The sequence below is a fragment of the Coloeus monedula genome (genome assembly GCF_965178545.1).
Source record: "Coloeus monedula genome assembly, chromosome: 3".
NCBI lineage: Eukaryota > Metazoa > Chordata > Aves > Passeriformes > Corvidae > Coloeus > Coloeus monedula.
The window spans coordinates 69,114,592-69,137,336 of record NC_138783.1 but is presented as its reverse complement, the minus strand read 5'-3'; the positions used below and the strand labels follow the sequence as shown (position 1 = coordinate 69,137,336).

General features: G+C 41.4%; 1 protein-coding gene across 2 annotated transcripts; it reads left to right on the top strand.

Annotated features, from left to right (window-relative positions):
• The first annotated feature begins 4,969 nt into the window (after positions 1-4,969).
• FBXL3 (F-box and leucine rich repeat protein 3) lies at positions 4,970-22,659 on the top strand. Of its 2 annotated transcripts, XM_082279195.1 has the most exons (5): positions 4,970-5,190; positions 9,347-9,710; positions 11,732-11,854; positions 14,927-15,098; positions 19,931-22,659. In XM_082279195.1, exons 2-5 carry the CDS (start codon positions 9,348-9,350, stop codon positions 20,572-20,574), a joined length of 1,302 nt encoding a protein of 433 aa, XP_082135321.1. In that variant the 5' UTR covers positions 4,970-5,190; position 9,347; the 3' UTR covers positions 20,575-22,659. The 2 variants fall into 2 exon arrangements, with proteins under 2 accessions (XP_082135321.1, XP_082135322.1); XM_082279196.1 differs by lacking the exon at positions 11,732-11,854.
• The last annotated feature ends 86 nt before the right edge of the window (positions 22,660-22,745 follow it).

Here is a 22,745-nt window from a genome sequence, read left to right as displayed (position 1 = left end):
TGGGTTTTGCCTCCAGTGCTAGGATACAAGACTTAGAAACAAGCCGTATTTGAAAACCAGCTTTAGGGTGTCCTTGCAGGACACATTTCACATGACACATAAAGTACCCTCCTTCTGTGCCTCGGTACCAAGGCCAATCCTAATACAAATGCCAGCCCCCTCTTAGCAGTAAGTCTGTTTGGGAATTTTTACCACTGTCACTTGCTAATCATGTTACCTCCTCACCCACTGGCAGAGTCAGCTGAACTGATTTGCAAGGAGCCACACAAAACACAGAGAAAATTCTAGTAAACGAAAAAACTACCAGGATGCTATCAGAACAACCTATGGATGAGCTGGTGCTGCCCCTTTCCAGTAGCATTGTTCTGTCCATGGATCACACCACGGCAAAGATGAAGTGCTGTCTGTGCTGCTCTGCACTGCTCAGTCCACTCGGCCCATTTATATGGCAGCCCCGTTCTTTTTCAGCCGAGGCCATGCCACGAGACTCCTCTACCAGAGGGGCTCCAGCAAACAGCAGTTTTTACTATACTACCTAACAAAACAGAGTGGTGCAACAGCTTTTACCCATGAAGTAACCATGTGAGCCATTCATCTGGAAAGAATTACTAGAGCCTCTAGAAACAGAAACAATATTTAGACAGTGAGGAACCTTTTAAAAGAATTTATCTCCAGCTTCTACTGAAGCATGAGCAGCATTAGATAATCAGCCTGTTGCAGGCAACACTCTAGCCTGCTGTTGCTCATCCTTAGTTTTATCTTTTTATTTTTCTGTGGCCTTGAGGCCTTAAATTGAGGGCCACTGGTATAAAGACCATTTTACTTGCAGCTACTGTTTTAAAAAAAAAAAGAAAAAAAGAAGACGCTAAGTTACAGCTCCTGTTCTCCTGTTCTGTAAGGTCTTGCTTGTGAAAGATAGAATATACTTATTTTATCCATCCATAATACCACATTCTAACAGCGTAAGAAAGTTCCTCACCACAGAAAATCTTCCTGTATAGACATACTAATAAAACCAGGAAGTTTCCCTAATGATATCCATTGCTGAAAAACATTCACTTCTGTTGGCATTGATAAAGAACAAGTTCAGCTTTCCTCTAGTTTTTACTTTTCAGCACAATCTGTTGAGGATTAAGATTGTCACAGACATTCTAGACCAAGTCTTTCAGCCACTACTCATTGCATTAATACTCCCCATATTTTTTACAGCTTCTATTTTCATTAAATTGGAGTGGGCTACTCATGCCCTGCAAAGCCTGACATACTTTCATCATAGCTGGATCTGGCCTGTTATTGTTACTTAACTCTCTTCCAACTGCTTCTGTGATTTTCCCCTCCGCATTCTTATCCTAGCCAAATGCAAGCCAGGCTTACCAGGGTGGAGCACAGTTGCTTGCTCCAGGAATGCTTCAGAGCTACTTGAATATGGCCAGAAAATCAGCACAGAGATTTTCAGTGCTAAAAGGTGCAGCATTTACAATCAAGACCTGGCATTTGAAACATTGCTGCAGCTTCATCAGGCAGGCAGTCTGCCAGCTGAAATGAGAAGAGCTGTTCCTGTACAAAAGAGCTGTTCCTGTACAACCCCAGCCTGAGGTGGTGAGATCCCCCATTAGACACTGGGATGCTAACTGGCTATCTCTTGGCTTTTATGTCTGTGGGCTGTTCCTCATCTTCACATGGTGACAGTGAGCGCTGCTTCACATCTCTGCTATAAGTGAGTGACTCTCCCACCTGAAAAACTGACACTTCATAGAGTTTCTCCGTCTCTTTTGGAAAAATAAAAAAGTTACAATGCAGTTTCCTCAATAGTCTGCATTTCTGCATAGCAGGGCTCAGCACAGGCCCTGAACTTTTTCTGTTACTACTGAAAGCATACACAAATAAAAATATTATCATTTAAAATATTTCTCTCTCAAAAACCCATCTGCTGTTAGTTAAGTGATTAGTAAGGCAGAGGAACTACTGATGCAGACACTCTTGATAACGGTGTCCAAGTTACTGACTAAAGCTCCAAAGTGCCCAGCCACTGCTGGCAACAACATGGCTCTTTCACAGACCAGCCCAGACCTGTGAACGTTCTTTGAACCTTTACTGCTTGGACCTTTCTTAACCTGCTGCCACCTATCTCAGTGACAGCCACCTGAGTCCAAGAGCTCTGCAGTGCTTTGCCTGCCAGCTAAGCCAGAGCCAGCCCTGGGGGTCACCAGGAAGCCACACCACCAGCTGCCCACAGGTTTTCTTTCACTCAGTTCTGATAAACTCCCTGGTTCTTGTGCTTTGCCCACAGACACCACAGACATTTTTGTCAGTGCTCGTCACCATGTCCAGGACCTGGTTTGGCCCCAAGAACAGAGCTGCAGCTGCCTTTCTTGCTGATTTTAGCTGCTATGTCCCCAGACAGTGGGATGCTGAAAGTCCTTTCTGCACTTGTTCTCCTCTCCTACACACACAAAGGGTGCCTCAAACTTACACAAGCAGTTATAACAAAGCAAAGAAGGGCACAGGCAGTGAGCCAAACTTTGTTTACTCTGAAGATAAGGCAGCAAATTGTAACTGCAAACTGTAAGAAGTCCCTCCCAGTAAGTCAATACATTGAAACTCAGATAATGCAAGGAAGGTTTTTAAAGTTATGTTACCTTACAAATAATGAAATTGCAGCTGTTACATCTCCCAAGACTTCTATACAAACTCAGAAAATATTTGTTTTGGTCAAGATATGTTCCTTTTTTTTTTTCTGCAGTCACAAGAATTTGATCAGAGCATAAACCTTGATGAAAATATATTTTTACTGACTTCACATGACATGACTTAGTTACATCACACTATAATGCACGTAAGGCTGCCTTAAAACAGTAAGAGAGGCGACCAGAAGAAGCAGCAGCTGCTTGCTCAGTATTTGTTGATAAATAATAGATCCTTCCCCCCACAGATGGGGCCCAGGTCTGGTTCCAACCTTTGCAGTCAGAATCTTTGTCTCCCACATCTCCAGCAGTTTGCAAGTTATATACTTGCAAATATAACTTGTCTTTACTAGAAACTGTAGTTGGGGGCTGTTACCTTCCCACTGTTAGAAACTGGCTCTGAACTGGAACACAAGGGCTGAAAAGAGAATTCCTAAGCAGCGAGAATGGAAGACACTGAACATTTCCAGATGGGGACAGCAAAACAGTTATTGCAGGTTTCTTGACAGTACTGGCTTCATTCATAAACACATCTCATTATCTTCCAAGGCTTATGTAGCCATCTCATATAACTGAGAAAATTATACAGTCACTTATTTGCTATTACAAGCTTGTCTAAGATACTGACTAATCAGCTCAAGGTGAGGTGATAACTCACCTCTTATTTCCAGATTTTTTGTGGCATTTCCTGAGAAGGTGAAGACTGGATGTAGATTCATAAATATGCACAGAACTATAATGGCTGAGCTTTAGTAAACAGCTCAAGACATTTTGAATTGGAGAAAAAGAGATTATTTTCTCACAGAAACTCAAAATAAAAATTAATGTTTTTCACTGAAAAACAATCTTGTTTCTATGTAAGTATTTTTTTTTCCACTAATAATCTCAAGGAGCTTAAAAATGAAAAAAAAAATTAACATACTTTAAGTATGCAAGGAAATGTATTTATATAAAGTGCTTCTCAAAGATCTCAGGGATGGTGACATTTGAGCAGCCACCAAAGAATGTTTCTAAGCCATTTCAAGACTGGGGCAAGCACTGGATCACATACGGCTGTTCCCAAGAAAATTAATGGCAGGAATTGGGATTAAAACAATTTGAGCAGTAATTTATTTACTATAGCTTGCAATAAATGAATAATTATGTTTTGCAAATCTCAACAACTGTAAAGAGTTTGGGCACATACAGGGCTGAAAAATGAGGTGTATTGAAGTGTACCGCATGTGCGAAGGACACGTGGTAACAAGGTGTTTGCAGCCCATGGGAAATGTCACACATCCCTTTGTCTTCTCTGCCTGGCAAAATCCCAAGCACATCACTCCAAGCACCTGCTGGCCCCAGGACGCATTGGTAGTTTGCTTTCCCCATTACCTCTATTCCTGAGGCCAGCCTCACATGGGGCTTTCAAATCACGGAACATAACCGGCTGTATTGGTGATGAAGATCCAGCCCCATTGCTGGTAATATTCAGTGAGCCCAGGTGGCAGAGAAGGCCAATGGCATCCTGGCCTGTATCAGCAGTAGTGCGGCCAGCAGGACCAGGGCAGGGACTGTCCCCCTGTACTCAGCACCGGTGAGGCCACACATCAAGTGCTGTGTTCAGTTCTGGGCTGCTCATTACAACAAAGACATTGAGGGGCTGGAGCGTGTCCAGAGAACGGCAGTGGAACTGGTGAAGTGTTTGGAACACAAGTCCTATGAGGAACAGCTAAGGGAGCTGGGGGTGTTTAGCCTGGAGAAAAGGAGGATTAGGGGGGACTTTGTCACTCTCTACAACTCCTCAAAGGCGGTTGTAGCCAAGTCGGGGTCAGTATCTTCTCTCAGGTAACCAGTGGCAGGACAAGACGACATAGTTATAAATTGCGCCAGGGGAGGTTTAGGTTGGACATCAGGAGAAACTTCTTCACGGAAATGGTGATTAGATACTGGAATGGGCCGCCCAGGGAGGCGGTGGAGTCACCATCCCTGGAGACCTTTAAGGAGAGACGGGAGGCGGCACTGAGGCGGCACTGAGCGCCACTGGTGCAGCTGACCCGGGGGTGTTCGGTCATAGGTTGGACTCGATGATCTTTGAGGTCTTTTCCAATCTGATCTGGGATTACCCGCAGTACGTCTCTACACTTCGTTTGCCCTTCCACTCCGAGGCAGGAAGCGCCCAGGACCGAGCTCGGGCGCAGAGCGGGCGGGAGGAGGAGCTGGCGGCGTCCCCCGCTCGGAGGCGCCGCGGGCGGGGTGCCCTGAGGGGAGGGGCGGGGCCGCCACCTCCCCGCCCGCCCGCCCGCCGCCATTTTGGCTGGTCCGCGTCGCTTCCGCCGCTGGAAGTAAACAGAGGGCGAGGCAGGGAAGGAGGGAAGCAGAGACGCGGGTGGGACGGGACGGACCGAACGGCCGGGCGGAGGAGGCGGCGCTGGGGTCGGCTTTGGCGGAGAGAGCTGATGTGGCCGGAGCGGAGGCGCCAGCGCGGCCCGAGCCCCGGTTAATGCGAAGCGTAGCAGGGAGCCGCCAGGTGATGGGGCGGGAAGGGGGCGGGTGGCGGCGCAGCGGGACCATCCGCAGGGTCCCAGGCCCCAGGAGCGGGGTCCGAGCAGCGGGGGCGGCGGAGCTTGGGGCCTGTGGGGCTGTCGGAGCTCCGCGCCCCGGGCCGGGGCTGGGCCGGAAGGAGCCGATCCTGAAGGGAACCTTCTCCGGGAGTAGCGGGCGATCCTTAAATCCTAGTCCGTCGTATTTGGGGGTTGCTGCCTCGCAGCGTTCCCGTGATAGCGGTAATAAATGGTGAAACCCTCGCTGTGTGCAGCGGAGCAGGTTGTTTACGGCAGGGAGGGGTTGGGTTCGTGTCCGAGTCGCCCCCTCTTTCAGCCCGTGCTCCCCTTTAGAGCACTCCTGGTATTCCTAGAGCAGCTTTTGTGCGGGGGTGAGGCACAGCGAGCTGGGCTGGGCAGGTTCCTATCAAGCGTTATGAGTAGGGTGCAAACAGCTCTGCACTGTGGTTTGTTTGGTTTGGTTTTGGTGGGGTTTTTTTGGTTTTTGGTTTTTTTTTTTTTTTTTTTTAACTGCCGTTGTGTTCTGGCTGCACCTTACTTGGCAATAAAAACAATGTTAAGCACGTGCTTTGCTCCTCCTCCTCCTCTTCGGTGACTGAACTGTGTGATTAGGGTTGGACATGACTATTGCAAACAAGATAGCGTGGGTTGCGCCCAGGTGCGGAGTTCAGAAACAAGTCGTTATAATAGGTGGAGAAATCTACTTGGAAAATCTTAAGGAGTCAGGCACCCGGCTTTCTCCCATCTCTCTGCATCAGTAGAGTTGGGTATTTTGGGGGGTTTTTGTTTTGTTTTGTGTTTTCCCTTTCTGCCAAGATCTTAGCTTCTAAAGCAAAGTTAATCGTAGCAGCAGTTTGAAAAACAGTGATATGTGTATGTCTGGCGTGTGCCAGAGAGAGTTAAAAGCGAGATTGATGGTTCATGCGTTGCTAAGAAGTGATAAGCAATCATCAGTTGAAAAATAGCTTTTACTCTTACAGTAATTTCTTAGCATGGAATTTTGCATCCATGGCTTCCTTGTTTAAAAGTTGCCCTTGGGTTTCAAATAGTCGGATGTTTAAATCACTGGATATGTAAAGCAAAGTGAACTGAACTCTTAATTGCATTTGCCTGGTTTTATGTTAAATGTGCAGAAAGGTTTACTCCCTTAAGTGGCCTTACTTTTTAAAATAACTATCTTTTCAGCTGGCTCTGCAAACTTCTGTAGGCAAATATGCATTCTTTAAATTTTGTATTTGTTTTATTGTTAGGCATGTGAAGAGATTGAAAGTGGTTACATTTTAAAAAAACCCTATTCTGATACTTTAAGTTCTGAAGCAAGATGCCAAAAATTAGATGAACAAATTGGTTAGAAATTAGATGACAGAACAGAAATGCAGTTCTTAAAATAATATTTTTTAGTCTTGAGCTTAGGCACTTTTTTCCTGTTTGGAAAAAGTTTGCCAAGGAAGTATTTTTGAAAGGTTATACTTAATGTCTTTTTAATTACAAGGGCATCCAGGATGTCAGTAGCAAAAAGAGTTGTTGGGAAATGGTGGTTTGTTCTCCATCCCTTGCTTTAAGTCATGGCATTTAGAATATGTAACATCTTCTTTTCTTGGAAGAAGAAATCATCACTATGCCTCTAGTGATGGCTGTGTTGTCTCTTTTTTTTTTTTTTTTTCAAATTGTCTGTTTATAAAAATGTGGGACAATATCCCACAACTTCCAGCAGTGGGTTTTGGTCTGTAACCAGCACATATTAGCTACTTAGAGCTCATCCCAGTTAGCTCAGAGGTGCAGATGGAGAGCTGTTGATGACCTGTTCCACTCCTATCAGCACATCCCAGAGGCCTTTTTTCCAGAAGAAAAATTAATACAGTTTTATCATTGGCAGCTCCCTCCTGGTCTTCTCTGAAAGGGAGACAAAAGAAGAGGGGAAAAGACCTGAAACTCTACCTTAATGCAGTGATAAAAGTAGCCACCTAACTGGAACATTTATGCAGGTTTACTACCTTGGTAGCGGAAGATGAGACAGGATCTCTGTAAAGGAAGACTTGGAGAGCCAGGTCTAACAGTACCTTGTGCAGCTTTTTACCGATGGCTTTGGAAAGACTTAGACATCAAACAGGCAAGCCTGAATTTGGGAAGTTAATAGCTTGCCTGTGGTGAATGCTCCTTGTAACCTAGTTGTTTGGAATATCTGTCTAGCCTAAAGTTTAAACTAACGTTGCATTTCAGACTAGCCTATTATAAATGTTGTTGTTGTACTATGCTGAGTTACTATCTCAAACAGAAAGACGACAGGGTTGCAGTGGATTTGCCAATTAATTCTTGATTAATTTTAAGTTGAATTCCATTTTCACAGTTGAAAAATGCAGTTCCTTTATATTTTTGTTAGTTGCAGATGGTTCTGAGTCACTGTTTAGTTTTCTTGCTTTTTTTCTCTCAGCAGCAGAACTCTGTCTCTGGCGGAAAGATTGTTCCAGCACAGGAACTGTGTTTTACATAGTCCCCTAGTCGGGACTGAATCACAGAAAATAGTTCTCAGGAAGCAAGTAGAGATATTTGCCCAGTACTGTTGTCATCCTCTGCTTGCCTCCAAGTGCTAGTGGGAGTAAAAATAGGAGTTGAAAAAAGCCAAGAGACCAATTGTGTTCATCAGTCTTTCATGACCGTATGTTCAGGTTCGTCTGCATCATCTTATGAGTGGCTTTAGTCCTTAAGTGATAGCTTGCTTCTGTCATGTGAGTAGCTAGGATTAAAGTCTTTTAAAGGTAGGTAGGGAGGTGCTGGCTTTGAGAAAATAATCTATGATGCATTGGATTATGAACAGTATAATTTTTAACTTGCATTTTGTTTTAAGAAGTACTTCCAAACTTAGTTGCAGTACACAGCAGGGAAACTTAACTTTCCAGATGCCAGAAGGACTGGGCATATGATAATCTTCGACGTGTAATTGTACTTGAATGTTAAACCAGGATGATTTCACAGTGTATGAAGTCCTTGTTTATCCTGTAGAAACCAGGGAGGCTGGAGGTGCTTTACGTGTCAGGCTAACCCCACCCCTGGATTCTCTCAGCTCTTTAGAGACTAGAATTGAGTACACTGTAGTGTAGTATGAGGTAGCACAGCCCTTTAGGACATGATGTGCATCAAACTGAGGCTTTAAAAAAAAAAAAAATCAGATGCCAAGTTTAGTTTTAAGATGGCATGTACAAAAGAACACGTTTGGATCAAAGCCTTAAATTTATTTCAGATATATGTAGTGGTGAGGTTTTTTTCTCTCTAACAATGTAATATAAGGTAGAAGTTAAGTGACATCATTATGGAAAAAGTATATGCTACAACTTTTTGCTCAGGCTTGCTGAATTTAATACAATTTTGAAGAAAGTTTTCTGGCCTTTCTGTAGGTTTTTTTTTGTGGGTTGAAACTTGCAGACTCTTACTGGAAGTCTTCTGTAATGCCTATTTACTAGTTAGTTGGAAAAATGAAAGCACACCAATGGACTTGATGAAATATATTTTAAAGTATACTGATTTAAAACAGATGCCTATTAAAGTAATGTATTTTAAATAAATAAATTAAACTAGAAAATATTCTTCCTCTGTGAGAAAAAATTATTTGGTCTGATAGAACATCTGCAATATGCAGTGCCTGCACACAGTAATTCTTTACTTCCTTGCCTGATTTTTATCTTCACAGTTTCAAGTGTTGTTCCTAATAAATAGGATTGGGGCAACAGTATTTATGTTAGTTTTCAAAAAATTGTTCAGAAGATTATCCTTCCATTAGTAGAACAGTGGAGTGATAATCAACAACACAGTAAAACAGGTTCAAAGTGTTCTCAAACACACAAATGAAACACTGAAAGAAGAGTGACTGTTATAAATGGGTTGGCACTGTTAATGATTAAAGAAGTAATATTAAAGAGATCCGTTTAGATGATAATGTTATTTCTGGACTGCCGCTTTGGTTTGTTACTTGGGTTTTTTTCTTTTATATATGGCAGGAAAAAAAACCTGCCAGGGTGTTGTTGCAGAAAATATCCTTTTTCACCTCCACAATTTTCTATTAATATTGTTCTTAGCTCGGTTACGTTTACAAAATAAATAGATTTTTTTTTTTTATTACTTCTGTAGAATGAAACGAGGAAGGAAAACTAATGAGGCTAACAGCAGTGCATCTGAAGACACAACTGAGAAGGAATCCAAGAGACACAAGGTTGTAGAGAAGAAAGCCATAGCTGTGCAGAGTCCTGACTGGGCAAACCTGCTCCAAGACATTATCCTGCAGGTGTTCCAGTATTTGCCACTTCTGGATCGTGCTCATGCATCCCAGGTCTGCAGGAGCTGGAACCAAGTGTTTCATATGCCTGATCTCTGGAGGTGCTTTGAGTTTGAACTGAATCAACCAGCCACATCTAACCTGAGGACTACACATCCTGAACTAATCAAGCAAATAATAAAGAGGCATTCCAATCACCTGCAGTATGTTAGCTTCAAGGTAGCATATTTTATAGGCTTTTTAAAAGTAACTTTTATTCTAAAAGGAATAGGGCACCTGTCAGTGTGTAAGTGGCCTTGTTTTCAGGCTTAGTATACTGAAGAAATGGCTTTTCTAAATGGACATGTAGACGTAGAGGTTACCTCCCAATTAATTTGTTTGGGTGTATTTTCAGGGCCGAAACTTGGAATAACAGTACTGAACATACCTTTTCATTGCCTTATTTCTGTTAGATAGGAATTTTTTTGTTTGGTGGTGTGGTTTGTTTGGGGTTTTTTGTTTGTTTTTGTGGGTCCTTTGTTGGGGTTTTTTGGGGGGGGTTTTTTGGTTGGTTTTGCCTTTTTTGATTTTTTTGAGGTTTTTTTGTAGCAGTTTAGCTGCTTAAAATTCTGCTTCATGAAGTGGACAGAAATAGTTCTGATATGACTGCATGTGTGGTTCCTGCCTCAGAATTAAGTTCAGTCAGGATACATAAGTTGAGCATTTCTCCATTTCACATTCTCTAGGGACTTGGCTCCAATATTCATGGTTAGAAAACATCTAATGCACAGAGAGTGATTTCAGTACTACTAGTCAGCAACTAGCAGTTTTAATATTAAATTGTATGGGATTGTCTGTAATCAGCACAACTGTGTTGCACGGGACTGAAAAAGTAGGTGGGATTTGCATAGGATGGTGCATGGACTGATTGTGCCTGGGTGAGAAATACCATTTGATGAGAATTAGTTCTGTTAACACTGGAATTATTTTCAGCAGATGAAAACCTTTAATGTGGGCTTACATGTCACTGTGTTTTGGAATGGTGCTGTGAATCTCATGGCTGCATATGCATCAGCTATGTGAGAAATTTGGAAAGGAAATGACTTCTGCAGCAAGTTCAACATATTTGTTTCTGAGATCAGGCAGTTTTAATGCTGGAATCATCAGCATGTGAGTAGCTGAGTCACCTCTGCCTGCTTGCTTGCAGTACCAGATTACAAACTGTTATCACAGGGTTTGCAGGGCTTTTATCAGCATCCAAATAAAGAAAACTTAGGGCTGTAGGGAGTGACCTCCCAGTGTCTTATCTGCTGTCTGTGTGGCTGTACACTAAGTGATTTTGAAGAATTTTGGGTGCCCTTTGCTCATAGGGTGATCCATCATTTCTTCAGTGTGTCAGTTCAGTTGTTCTTCAGTGCTGCAGAATACACGGGAAGTGGGTGTAACACTCACCTGTCCTCTGTAAAGGCTGAAAACGTGAGGGGTGTTTTCTGTAGACAAAGAAAGATGAGATTGTTGAAAATCAAGGTTTTTCAGCTTGTGTTTGAGCAGAAAATGAACATTCATTGGACTTAATCTGTTGCTGCCAAGGTCATGTGTCTTACGGTGGAGTTAAATTTTACCCTGTGATCAGGCTTTATACTGCTCTGTAGGTTTGCAAAGCTGTCATGGCTGCTGTACATAAGGGGTTATTCAGAAAGCACATCCAAGTGTCAGGGGAAGTCCACTGGAGACACACTAAGTGATTTGGTTGGGTAGCACACTGACTAATGAAGGTTTTGGGATTTGTGTTGGTTTGGTCTGGTTTTTTGAGAGTATCCATTGCGTATTTGTTGTGGTTTTAACAGTGAAGGGCCAATTTTAAGAACTGAGCCACTAAAAAGAAGTGGCTTTTGCACATAGGAAGGGATTTACAGAATTCTTGCATTTTGATAAGGAGGAATGTAAAGGGGAATTGGAATAGGCTCTGGACCCTCCACTTGCTTATTTGTGGAATGAGTATCTTGGAACAAACTGTTAAGTTGACCTGTCACCATGCAGTATTTTACCTAAGTGTTAGAAGAGTAGTAAATTTACAGCGAATTGTCTTGGATTTTTGGTGCATACTTTTTGGGGGAATAAAGAATAACATTGATGGATTCACAATGAGGTGTTTCATTGTGGGGTTTTTTTTGACATCCCATTTCAGAAGGTAAAGTGGAAAAAAAAGTTAAAAGTGTATTTGCAGTGCTTTCTGAACATGAAATTCATTTTGTTTTAAGGTGGACAGTAGCAAGGAATCTGCAGAAGCAGCTTGTGATATTTTATCACAGCTTGTGAATTGCTCTCTGAAAACACTTGGGCTAATTTCAACTGCCCGGCCAAGCTTCATGGATTTGCCAAAGGTATTTTATTATGTGTATTTTCAATGTCAAAGTATTGCAGTGTTTCATACGGTACATCTATAACTTTATGAAAGTTCTATTGTAGGAATATGAATCTTTGGTAAAGAAAAGTTTATTAGTGGTCTGGTCTCTAATAAAGGGAGGAACTGATATGTACTGTGGTGGGTATCTAAAGTTCCATTCAGTCTCTCAATCATGTGAGAACGTAGGCCTGACCTTGTTCTTTCAAGTCCTCCTGTCTGTTGACCTCAATGCGGTGCTGAGCAGTGTGGTGCAAGTTAAGAGGCTCGACAGTTCAGGTCTGTGTAATTGTGTTGTGGGGCTTGTTTAGGAGACAATTATAATCAAATGAGTGGTAGAGTTTTATCTGTGTGGACTTGCCATAGGGCTTACATGATCAATGAGCTCTCTTCAGAAAGAAATTGGATAATGATTTGCAGGGCTTCATGTCATGCAATCAAGCATCAGCATCCTTGGTGCAGTGCACTGTATTTCTGAAATTTTTAGTCAAGATTTTTACCTTGCATGTTTACCAAAAATCTGATCTTGTTAGAAGGCATTTAATCGGGAAGACAACAAATCTCTTACATGTGCTTCTAAAGAAGCATTCCTGCTAGTGAGGTAGAAGTGTACTATTGCTAAGGAGGAGTGGAGTGCTTGTGAAGGGCCACATACAAATAGGCTATTAGCTAGATCTCAGTGATGTCATTGCTGGTGATGGCAGTGAGGACGAGGAGGAACTAGAGACAGCCTCGGGAAAGGAAGTAGGCTACATGTAAGGTTAGCTACAGAAGGATTATCAGCTGTTGTCCTTGACAGTGGTTACTGCCACATCATGTAGCTCTCTTGAATATGTAATTTTAATCCATAATTTTCAAAGAGGCTTTTCAGATATTTAACTAGTTTTGCTGTGATTTTTTTCCTTTTCTGATGCTCTTTGAAGTGTGATAATAAAACCTGAATGTAGTGAAAACAGTCCACAGTGTTTTAAAAATACTTTGTCCTTTCAGCTCTTTCTTACTGTTTTCTTTATTAATCTGAATGCTGCTTTAGATCTTAGTTTTCACTGGAGTGACATATTAGGGTCCTGTTCAGCTTTACTGTACAGGACCCTAATTACTCTGCTTAGTAATTGTTTGTGCTATGTTCTTATTCAGCTTCAAGGCTTATAAAGCATAGGCTTCCTTTTTTGTTCTCAGTAAGTTCACATTTGGCCTTTAAGAAAACAGATTCAAAATAAGCCAAATTAGCTCTAAGGATAATTTGCCTTTTGGTGTTTACAACTTCAATGGTTTTGTCACTGGCATAAGGACAACTAGTGAAACTAAGAATTGAATTTGGCCATGACTAAATTCTGGTGGGAAGCTGTTAGTGACAGGTCCATTAGATGAGAAGCAGACAAAGATGAACTAATTTGGAAAATGGTTAATACTTTGCTGTGGTTTTGGATTTTTTGGGGGAGGCCGTGGGTTTTTTTATTTTTATCAGACTGTATAGGAAGTCTGAACTACTTGGCATTATCTTCATCAGTGCTCTTCTGTTCTCAAGTGACCTGACATGTGGTAAATAATCTGTAGCTCATATTTAGTGTTGTGTTGCCTGTCTTTTCGCTAAGTACATTCTACATGAGTAGAATCTTTTAAAGAATCATACTACAGGCTACAGGTGTGGCAATACTGAAAAGACCAGCTTTTACGTGTTGGAATATTGCCTGTTTCCCATTAGCTCTTCAAACTAGAAGTTTCAAGTTACCTTTTTTAATAAGTGTGGTTAACTTTCTTTGCCTTTTTATTTAACAGCCTTCTTTTTCTAAATAGATAATAAAACAGAGAATTTTAGAAATGTTTTCTAAATAGAATAAAAACACAGTACTAACACTCATGATACAGAGTTGAAATAATACTGAAGCATCTTTTCTTCTGTACATAACATATATATAAGCAGCATATTGTCAGGATAGTTGGAGTGGTCCCTAAAGCCAAAGTGCATGAAGATTCTGAGTTGAACTTCCTGTTTCCATTTGCATGAACTGACTTAGAAAGTTTGTGTTAGCATGAAAGCAGTAAGTCCTATTCTAAATCTAATTGTGTGGAAGTTTTATCAAAAAACACAAACATACTACCTAAGAATGAAGAAATACTGTTGTCAGACCTTCTCTCATATAACTGTGTTCAGGGTATGTGCCTGTGGCTCAGAATGAAACAGGCTTGAAATCAAAGTAGCAGGTCTTTTTTTTTATGATACTTAATGTAGCGCATGGAGAAAATACTTTTTTAAAGTCTTCTATTTGGTCAGTCTTGTAAGAAATCATGAAGATGGAACTACTCACTTCATACCACCAGTGGTTTCTGCAGTCACTGCTGTATCTGCTCCTTAGTCTGTGTTTCTCAAGTTCAGGTTCCCTGGGCTCTGTGTTTACTGACAAGTTTCAGTGGTTATGTAAAAATGCTGAGCACTTGTCCTACCTTATCTATGCTGCTTATTCAGTAATTAATTGATTTCCTGCTCCTTGGCTCTGTTTGGACCACTCCAGTTAGCTTTCCAAGAAATCCGTCCAAACCCGAAATACTCTTGTGTGGGTGGTAAACCGGCAGTACAGTCATTTGGCTTTGGATTCAAACACTCCTGAGTATGTTTGCATATCACCAATGCAGCACAATTTGCCATGTGGGAATTCCTCTTCCAGAGGATGCTTGTTTTAGAGCGTGACTTGCCTCATCTGTTCAAAGAACATAAAAAAAATACCTCAAAATTAGGGCTTCTAGGCTTTCCCCTTTGCTTGTGGTCTTTCTGTAGATGTAAATTTGTGCAGTGGATAGTCCAGGGTCTTGATTAACTTCTAATGTTACACATTCTGATTTTCCAAATTCATAAACGGATAGCAAAAATTTATTACACTTCCTCGACTCACAAATGCCAGTATTAGTATTATTTTTTAATTATGCAATATCAAAAGAATGCTTTTTCAGCAAATGCTGTCAAGAAGTAAAAACTAGGACTGCTGTGTACAGTATAAGACCATTGAGATTTTTAGATAATACTCTTTCATATAAACCTCCTTTTTTTTTTCAGTCTCACTTTATTTCTGCACTGACAGTGGTGTTTGTGAACTCCAAATCCCTCTCTTCACTTAAGATTGATGACACACCAGTAGATGATCCATCTCTCAAGGTTCTGGTGGCTAACAACAGTGACACGCTCAAACTGTTGAAAATGAGCAGTTGTCCTCATGTTTCTCCAGCTGGTAAGCTACTGTGGTTTTGGGGTTAGCTCATTTGGGATTTGTTAGTTGGTTGGTTTGGACTTTTTAATGTGTGCATTACATTCTGTCTGAAATCAGTACACCCCTGGAAAAATGGTGTCAGAGGGAAGATGAGTGTGGTATTATGGACAATTGTGGCTGAATAAAGTCATTTCAGCTGGTGGTCAATCTGTCTACCCTACCACTTCACAGTGACTACTGGGCTAATAATAAAATAGTGCATGTCTGTTGTGGGGAAGTGGTTAACCTCATGTGGAACTTAATGAGTAAATATCGACTTGATAGTGTGCTATTTGTGCAATGATTAAGTATTCCAATATAATTAAACTTTTTTGGAATATGAGGTTTCTTTCCATATTTTGTTATGTGTGGATTTTGACTGTTGGCATGCCATGGATTAGGAAGATGCTGGTTTAGTCATTCTGAAAAAAAGTCATGGCTGGAGAATAACTGCAGACAGCATCAAAAAGGGGAGAAGAGACTGAGTTATACAAAACTTCTACTGTCAGCAAATGTACTTCTCTAACACTCTTAAGTGTGTCTGTAACAAGAATGAAGCCAGCTCATATCAGAAATCACTCAAGATTGTTGAAGTTCACAGAATTGACATTTATGGTAGACCTATGCAATGCACAGTAAGTTTAAGATTTATTCACAGCACATCAGCTTAACACTTACAGTTTTTCACTGAGAAATGGAAGAGGAATTGTAAATGAAATCCTGGCAACCCAGTATGATTCCTCTTCTGAGGATGAGTAGAAACTATAGAAACCATAATGCCATAACTTTTCATGCAAATATATTGCAGCTGTAAATGCTAGGTTTATTGTCTGTCAGATTCACCAGCAGGATTCCTAAAAGGGGAAAGGCGAAAGCAGTACTGTTGCAGAGGGTGTGTTATTGTAGTGATAACAAACAAAACAAACTTAATACCTTTTGCAAGTGTAGGTCTCAGACAAAACCTTGTGTTTGGTTTTGTATAAAGAAGTCCTGAAAATGTAGGACTGATGTTTTGCAGCAGCCTGGTCCAGCAAAGTGTCCACGGAATTAACTGGAATGCCTCCTCCAAAGCTTTCTAATCATAGATGGGGGTTGTTTAAATTGGCTTGAGGGACTGGCTTTTCCAACTTAAAATTGTTTTTTGAGAATCCTTGTGTCTGAGAAGTACAAGGGCTGTAATGTGTCTGTCAAGAGGAAAAGGCTTCAGCAGTAATCTGTAGCTAGGCAGAGAGAGTAATTTCCTCGGACATGGATTGAAGAGTAACTTGTCAGCTCTAGCAGACTTTGCTGGTTTGTGGATAATCCTTGCTAGAAGGCTTTATTGGAACATCATGCACTGATAATTTGGGAGGAGACATGGGTGTGTTCTGATTGATGTATCTTGCATGGTTTTTAATTTAAGGAACAATGGGTAAGAAATTGTCGTGCCTGTTTAAGGAGCCCAACTACTATTGTCCTTCATGGAGTGGAGATTAATAGATTGGCGTAAGATGTGTTAGTAACAAAACCAGGGAGTGCTAAGCTAACAGTAGGAGAGTTTAATTGCTTAATTCAGGTGTAGGTGTGCCTTGAGATGGAGAAAAAAGTGGATGCGCTGGGTTTGCATGGCAATGTTTTGTGGGGCAGTGAGGGGGCCACAGGAGTGGCTTCTGTGAAAACTGCCAGAAGCTTCCCCATGTCCAGCAGAGCCAAGGCCAAGCCCATCAGTGACAGTGGTAGCACCTCTGGGATAACCTATTGAAGAAGGGGGAAAGGTACTGCAGGAGAGCAATTGCAGCTGGAGGTAGGAGCGAGAATTCGTGAGAGAAACAACTCTGCAAACACCAAGGTCAGTGAAGAAGGAGGGGCAGGAGCTGATCCAGGTGCCGGAACTGAGATTCCCCTGCAGCCCCTGGTGCAGACCACGGTGATGCTGCTGTGCCCCTGCAGCCTATGGAGGGCCACGGTGGGGCAGAGATCCACCTGCAGCCCGTGGAGGACCTCAGGCTGGAACAGGTGGATGGCTGAAGGAGGCTGTGACTCTGTTGGAAGCCCATGCTGGAAGAGTCTGTTGAAAGCACCTTTTGAGAGAGGAGCCCATGCTGGAGCAGTTTTGATGACAGGAATTGGAGTCTGTCCTGAAGGACTGCACGCTATGGAAGAGACCCATGCTGGAGCAGTTTATGAAGAACTGCAGTCTGAGAAGGACTCCCACTGGAGAAGTTCATGGGGGACTGCTCCCATGTGAGGGACCCCATGCTAGAGCTGGGGAATAGTGGGAGGGGTCTCCCCCTGAGGAGGAAGGAGTGGCAGAGACAGTGTCTGAAGAACTGACTATAGCCCCCATTCCGTGTCGCCCTGTGCTGCTGGGAGGGAAGGAGGTAGAGAAAATCATGAGGAAGTTAAGCCTGGGAAGAACAAAGGAGTGAGAGGAGGGTGTGTTAAGTTACAGTTTTATTTCTCATTACTCTACTCTTATTTAAGTGATAATAAATTGATTTCCCCAAGCTGAGTCTGTTTAACCCATGATTGGTGAGTGATCCTCTCCCTGTCACCTTTATCTTCACTCTTTGAGTTTTTAATTTTATTCTCTCTCCCCTGCCCAGCTGGGGAAGGAAGTGATTACACAGCTTTGGTGGGCACTTGGTGTCCAGGCAGGGACAACCCACCAGGTGGAACAAAAGAAAGAAGGTGGTATGTGGATAGTTGGCTTCAAGAGCAGGCGGATTGCAAAAATGAGAATCTTGAAGGAAAATTGACCTGGATTTTTTTTGTAATGGGAATATTATAATTAGCAGGCTGCTATAAATGTGGAAAAACTTTACTGACCCAAAAGGGCTGTGAGTTGCAAAACTAATTACTTATAGATGCAGTTAAAATGTCTTCAGATTGGAGGAGGGAGGAATGTTCATTACTAGGTCAGTTCTCAAGAAATTTTTTAGTGAAGGACAGAAAAGAGTAATGAAAGTAGTGCAAGAGAGACTCCACTACTGCAGGGATAAAGGAAAAAGATTGATATCAAACAGTGAATTGTTCTAAGTTACTGTACAAAGATAAAGAGGCACATTTGAGTTTGAGCTGGAGAAACAAAGGCTGTGATGTGTTTGTAATCCTTGTGAGCTTACTTGAATATTCTTCTGTTTGCTGTTTGCCCTCTGAAATACTAAGTGTTGGAATAGAGGGAATGGCAAGTGTTCCTGTAGAGGTGGTGTTTCTGCTGTGACATGGGGGTAGGAGGGCTGCTTCTCTTGGAGTGAAAGTTGGGAAGCAGAGTGGTGTCAGGTGTGCCTGCATCAGGGACATCATGGATCAGGGATTTTTTTGATGCAGATCTGTGCAGTAAGGTCAGAGAGCAGAGCCATTTACCTCTCAGTGACACAAAGGTGTAGACAGTGCCTAGGGGTGTTCTGTGAACTACACGGGCTCCAGGCAGGTCCTTTAGTAGTTATTTACACTGTATTCCTTGTCAGCTCTATATGTAGGATGCATAACTGCATTGACAGACTGTGCATATCCAGTTCTAGACCCATAAAAAAATCACAGTAAGTTGAACCCCAGCTCTTCCCTTTTGCATTGCACTGGTCCATAATGGACCCCTAAAGTTAACAAAGATTTGTGGAAGGACGGCAGCCAGGACAACTAACTTTGTCGAGATGAGAAAATACATATGGATCTTGAAACTGCCTAAAATACTTTATAGATCAACAGACCTAGGTATTCTGAAGCAGCATGTCTGAGTCTGCTTAGAGAGTGATCATAGTAGCCCTTCTGATTCACGCAATGTTTTCGCAGTGATTTTTTTTTTTTTTTAAGAAAGCGTTTTTATGCTCAGTGTAGGCTTCTCTTAAGTTAACAGCTGCACCTTAAAATACTGTTTTCTGTATTCCTCTTGCTTCAGAGCTAGAGCGTATTGAGCTCAGGTTTCTCAGTATGTTAAATGCTATGTTCTTACCCCCTCTATTAATGGAAAGGCTGTATCCCACATTTCATGCAGTTTTCTGGGTCACATGAAATGCAGAGGACTGTATGCTTTTCTTAGTGCTTTTTATTTTTTTCAGTACTGTTACCAGTATAATACCATCTCTTGTATCTAGAAATAGTATGAGTGGAAACCGCAGACTGAACTGGATTCTCTTTTTGATGTTTTTGTCTTCTGTGAGCAGCAAATTATATTGAATCATTATAGAGAGTCTGAAACTTGCTGTTCTAGAAATTACTGCTCCGTATTTTTAGTGTTTTGCCTCTTTTTTGCTGTAGCTTTTCCAAATTTAAGCATTTATACTTTCCTAGAAAAAACAAATAGTGACAGCAGCAGCCTCTCTATTGAATTAAAATCTAGCATTCATTTTACTTTTGCTTTCTTCAGATAACAAATCTCATTCACAGTTGCTTTGTCAGCCACAGAGCAGTCAGCAATTCTTCCAGAGCTGGCTAAGGAAATACTTTTATCATGAGTAAGGACCTTTTACAAAAACAAGGTTGACTATATGTGGTCTTACCAAAGGGCAGAACAGTCAGAATATGCTATTTATATATTTGTCACTTCTGTTTATGTATTTTTTAACTTCTTTATGATCCCTAGCAAAATAGAGATGTAGGCACATTGTGTGTATCTGTCTTACATGTAGCTACAAAGAAGTCACTAAGGTCATGCTTGTGAAAAAGATTCATGTTCAGGTTTCCAGTATGATTTGGTTTTGATTTCAGGTCTAGGTTGCACATTGAACTAGGTGCCCGTAGCACCCTCCTGCCACACATAAACAAATTCCCTCCTGTTGTTCAGTCATCAGTGCCTTTGTTTGTGTAATCCCTTGCATAATGTTCTCTTCTCCCAGGTATCCTTTGTGTGGCTGACCAGTGCCATGGCTTGCGTGAGCTGGCGCTGAACTACCACCTGCTGAGTGATGAGCTGCTGCTTGCTTTGTCTTCTGAAAAGCACGTCAGGTTAGAACACTTGCGCATTGATGTTGTCAGTGAAAATCCTGGACAGACTCAGTTCCACACCATTCAGAAGAGCAGCTGGGACGCTTTCATCAAGCATTCTCCTAAAGTCAATTTAGTCATGTACTTTTTCTTGTATGAGGAGGAGTTTGATCCGTTCTTTCGTTATGAGATACCTGTCACTCACCTTTACTTCGGGAGGTCAGTAAGCAAGGACGTGCTCGGCCGCGTTGGGATGACGTGTCCGCGGCTGGTTGAACTGGTGGTGTGTGCCAATGGATTACGGCCGCTGGACGAGGAGCTGATCTGCATTGCGGAGCGGTGCAAGTACCTGTCGGCCGTGGGCCTCGGAGAATGTGAAGTCTCTTGCAGTGCCTTTGTTGAGTTTGTGAAGATGTGTGGCGGTCGCCTCTCTCAGCTCTCTATTATGGAGGAAGTTTTGATTCCTGATCAGAAGTACAGCTTAGAGCAGATTCATTGGGAAGTTTCAAAGCATCTTGGTAGAGTCTGGTTCCCAGACATGATGCCCACGTGGTAAAGTCCTTAAAAGACTCCAGGGTGAATGGAGTAGCACCTTAAACCCAAGATTACCATATTGCAATTTCCTGTATAAGCTTATTTAATAATACAGATTTTACTGCAAGTTAATTAATGGTTTGATTATAAAATTTATTTTTCTTTCAAAAATTGTTCTGGAATTTCGGAACCAAAAATAGAGTTCACAGCTCCAAAACCTGTTTTCATCCAAACAAAAATCAGGTTTCTGTTTTAGATTTATTCTTTGTCATTAAAAGTGACCTCAAACATTTTTGGAAAAAAAATTATTTAAAATATTGAAATGTACTTGCAAAATACCAGCTGTAATACGCTGTCCTTCTTTGATTTAGATAGTAGCATTGGACACAACCACATTTTATCTTAAAAAGCCAATCAAAACCCCACCAAAATTGCATGCTTTTGTTGCAGACCATAGCATTTCTAAATCCAGTCACCTCGATGACAGGATGACAATTATAGGAAGTTTAGTAGCCTGTGAAATACATACATTCTGTTAAGTAAGTCATAAAGGCAAGAGCAATACACAATAATAACAGTTTAGACAACTAAAGTAGAAAGTTTAACACATTATTCAACAGATTATTAGATCCATCTAAAATGTATTTAGAGCGCTAACAAGCAGTAGTGTGAGCTACCAAAAGCGCTGTGGGGTTTTTTCTACCCTCTATGCATTTTAATGTAGTTTGCTTATGGGGTCTCAGATCTGTGTCTAAACCTGTTTTAAGGTATTTTATGTCTAGCTCAGGAAGCGAAAGCATTCTGGGGAAAAATGTAGATACATTGTATTTAAAACCACATTGGAGTTAATGAGCTGTTCTTGCACATTAACTGGTTTGGCAGCATATGGTGAGATGGAATAATGTATGGTTTGTGAAATGAACCCTGCAAAGTTGTTCTGATGACAGGAGTGTGAGCAGTGTGAGATGAGAAAGGTAAAATTTGAATGTTGACCAAGAACCTTTTCACAAAACCTTAGACCTTTTGGCTGCTTTCAGTTTGAGAGAAATGATATTGGAACAGTTGCTTAAGCTGTATAAACTAACTATATACTGTAAATCTGTTTCAAAAATGTTTATGTATAAAGTGGATGTTTGATAGATAATAATTTTGTATACCTTTAATTCAGCTAGTTCTGTCATTTCATAATATTTAAAAACCGAAAAGGAGTAGACTTGGTGAAGTAGAGTAATAGGCAAAACTTTGTTTTGAACATTTGATAAATCAATTTTATTAAAGAAAGTTTTTAGTTTGTAAGTGATGTAGGCAAGGCATTGCCTGTGATCTGGATGTGGCTCGTGACTTCATTTTTTACTGCTAAGAATTATGTTATTTTCTCTTTGAGGTTACTGATGGTAACACCGAAGTGTTGCCCACACAGCTGCATGTTTGAGAGATGTTGTCAGCCCTCAGCAAGGTAGAGCTGCCCCTGTGGGCTGGGTTGAACTTAGCTGGTGGCTGCTTCTCAGTTGAGCTATACAGCCCCTTCTGGTAGGAAGTAGATTTCGTTCATCTCTGATTTCAGTCATGTTTATCCAAATGTATAATTTAGTGTAATACACTTATGAGCGTATTAAAGTTCATAACTATATTTTGAGCAAGCACTGCTCAGTGGACTGGACATCTTTATAGGGGAGTTGTATGTTTCTGTAGAGCTTTGATTTAAAAATTGCATTTTATGAAATACACGGTTTTTGTATTAGAATTTGTTAAATTAATGTAATACTATAATTTGCTTTTATTTGTATAAAAGGTGTCAATATATTTAGTCTGTAAAAGTAAAAAAGTTCTGTGTTTTTTATAACCCGACTCTCAGAACTGCCTGGTTTGGGAAAGGTGGAATAACACTTGTAGTCTGGGGAATAGGATTTAGTTTTCACTAAATTAATGTGAAATAATACATTAGTAATGGATCCAAAGCCTCTTTGGACCTTGACTGCAGGTGACCTGATGCTGGCGAGTCACCAACATGTTGGTAGTGGCAATAACTGAAAAGCAGGGCACAACCTCAATACCAGATCCCACTCCTGGTATTTACATCTTTGAAACCCAGCATTCTGCTGCTCACAGAGAGGCCTGTGTCAGACCCTGGTGTGAGGAATGTATTAGGAGCTGAAGGTGGCATGGTTAGTTGTAGCAGAACAGCTTCCCTGG

Bases quoted from the DNA above. Each gene is read 5' to 3' on its own strand.
- FBXL3 (XM_082279195.1), top strand. From the start codon at position 9,348: ATGAAACGAGGAAGGAAAACTAATGAGGCTAACAGCAGTGCATCTGAA. The intron at 9,711-11,731 runs GTAGCATATTTT...TTTTGTTTTAAG, and splicing joins TGCAGTATGTTAGCTTCAAG to GTGGACAGTAGCAAGGAATC. The intron at 11,855-14,926 runs GTATTTTATTAT...TTTTTTTTTCAG, and splicing joins GCTTCATGGATTTGCCAAAG to TCTCACTTTATTTCTGCACT.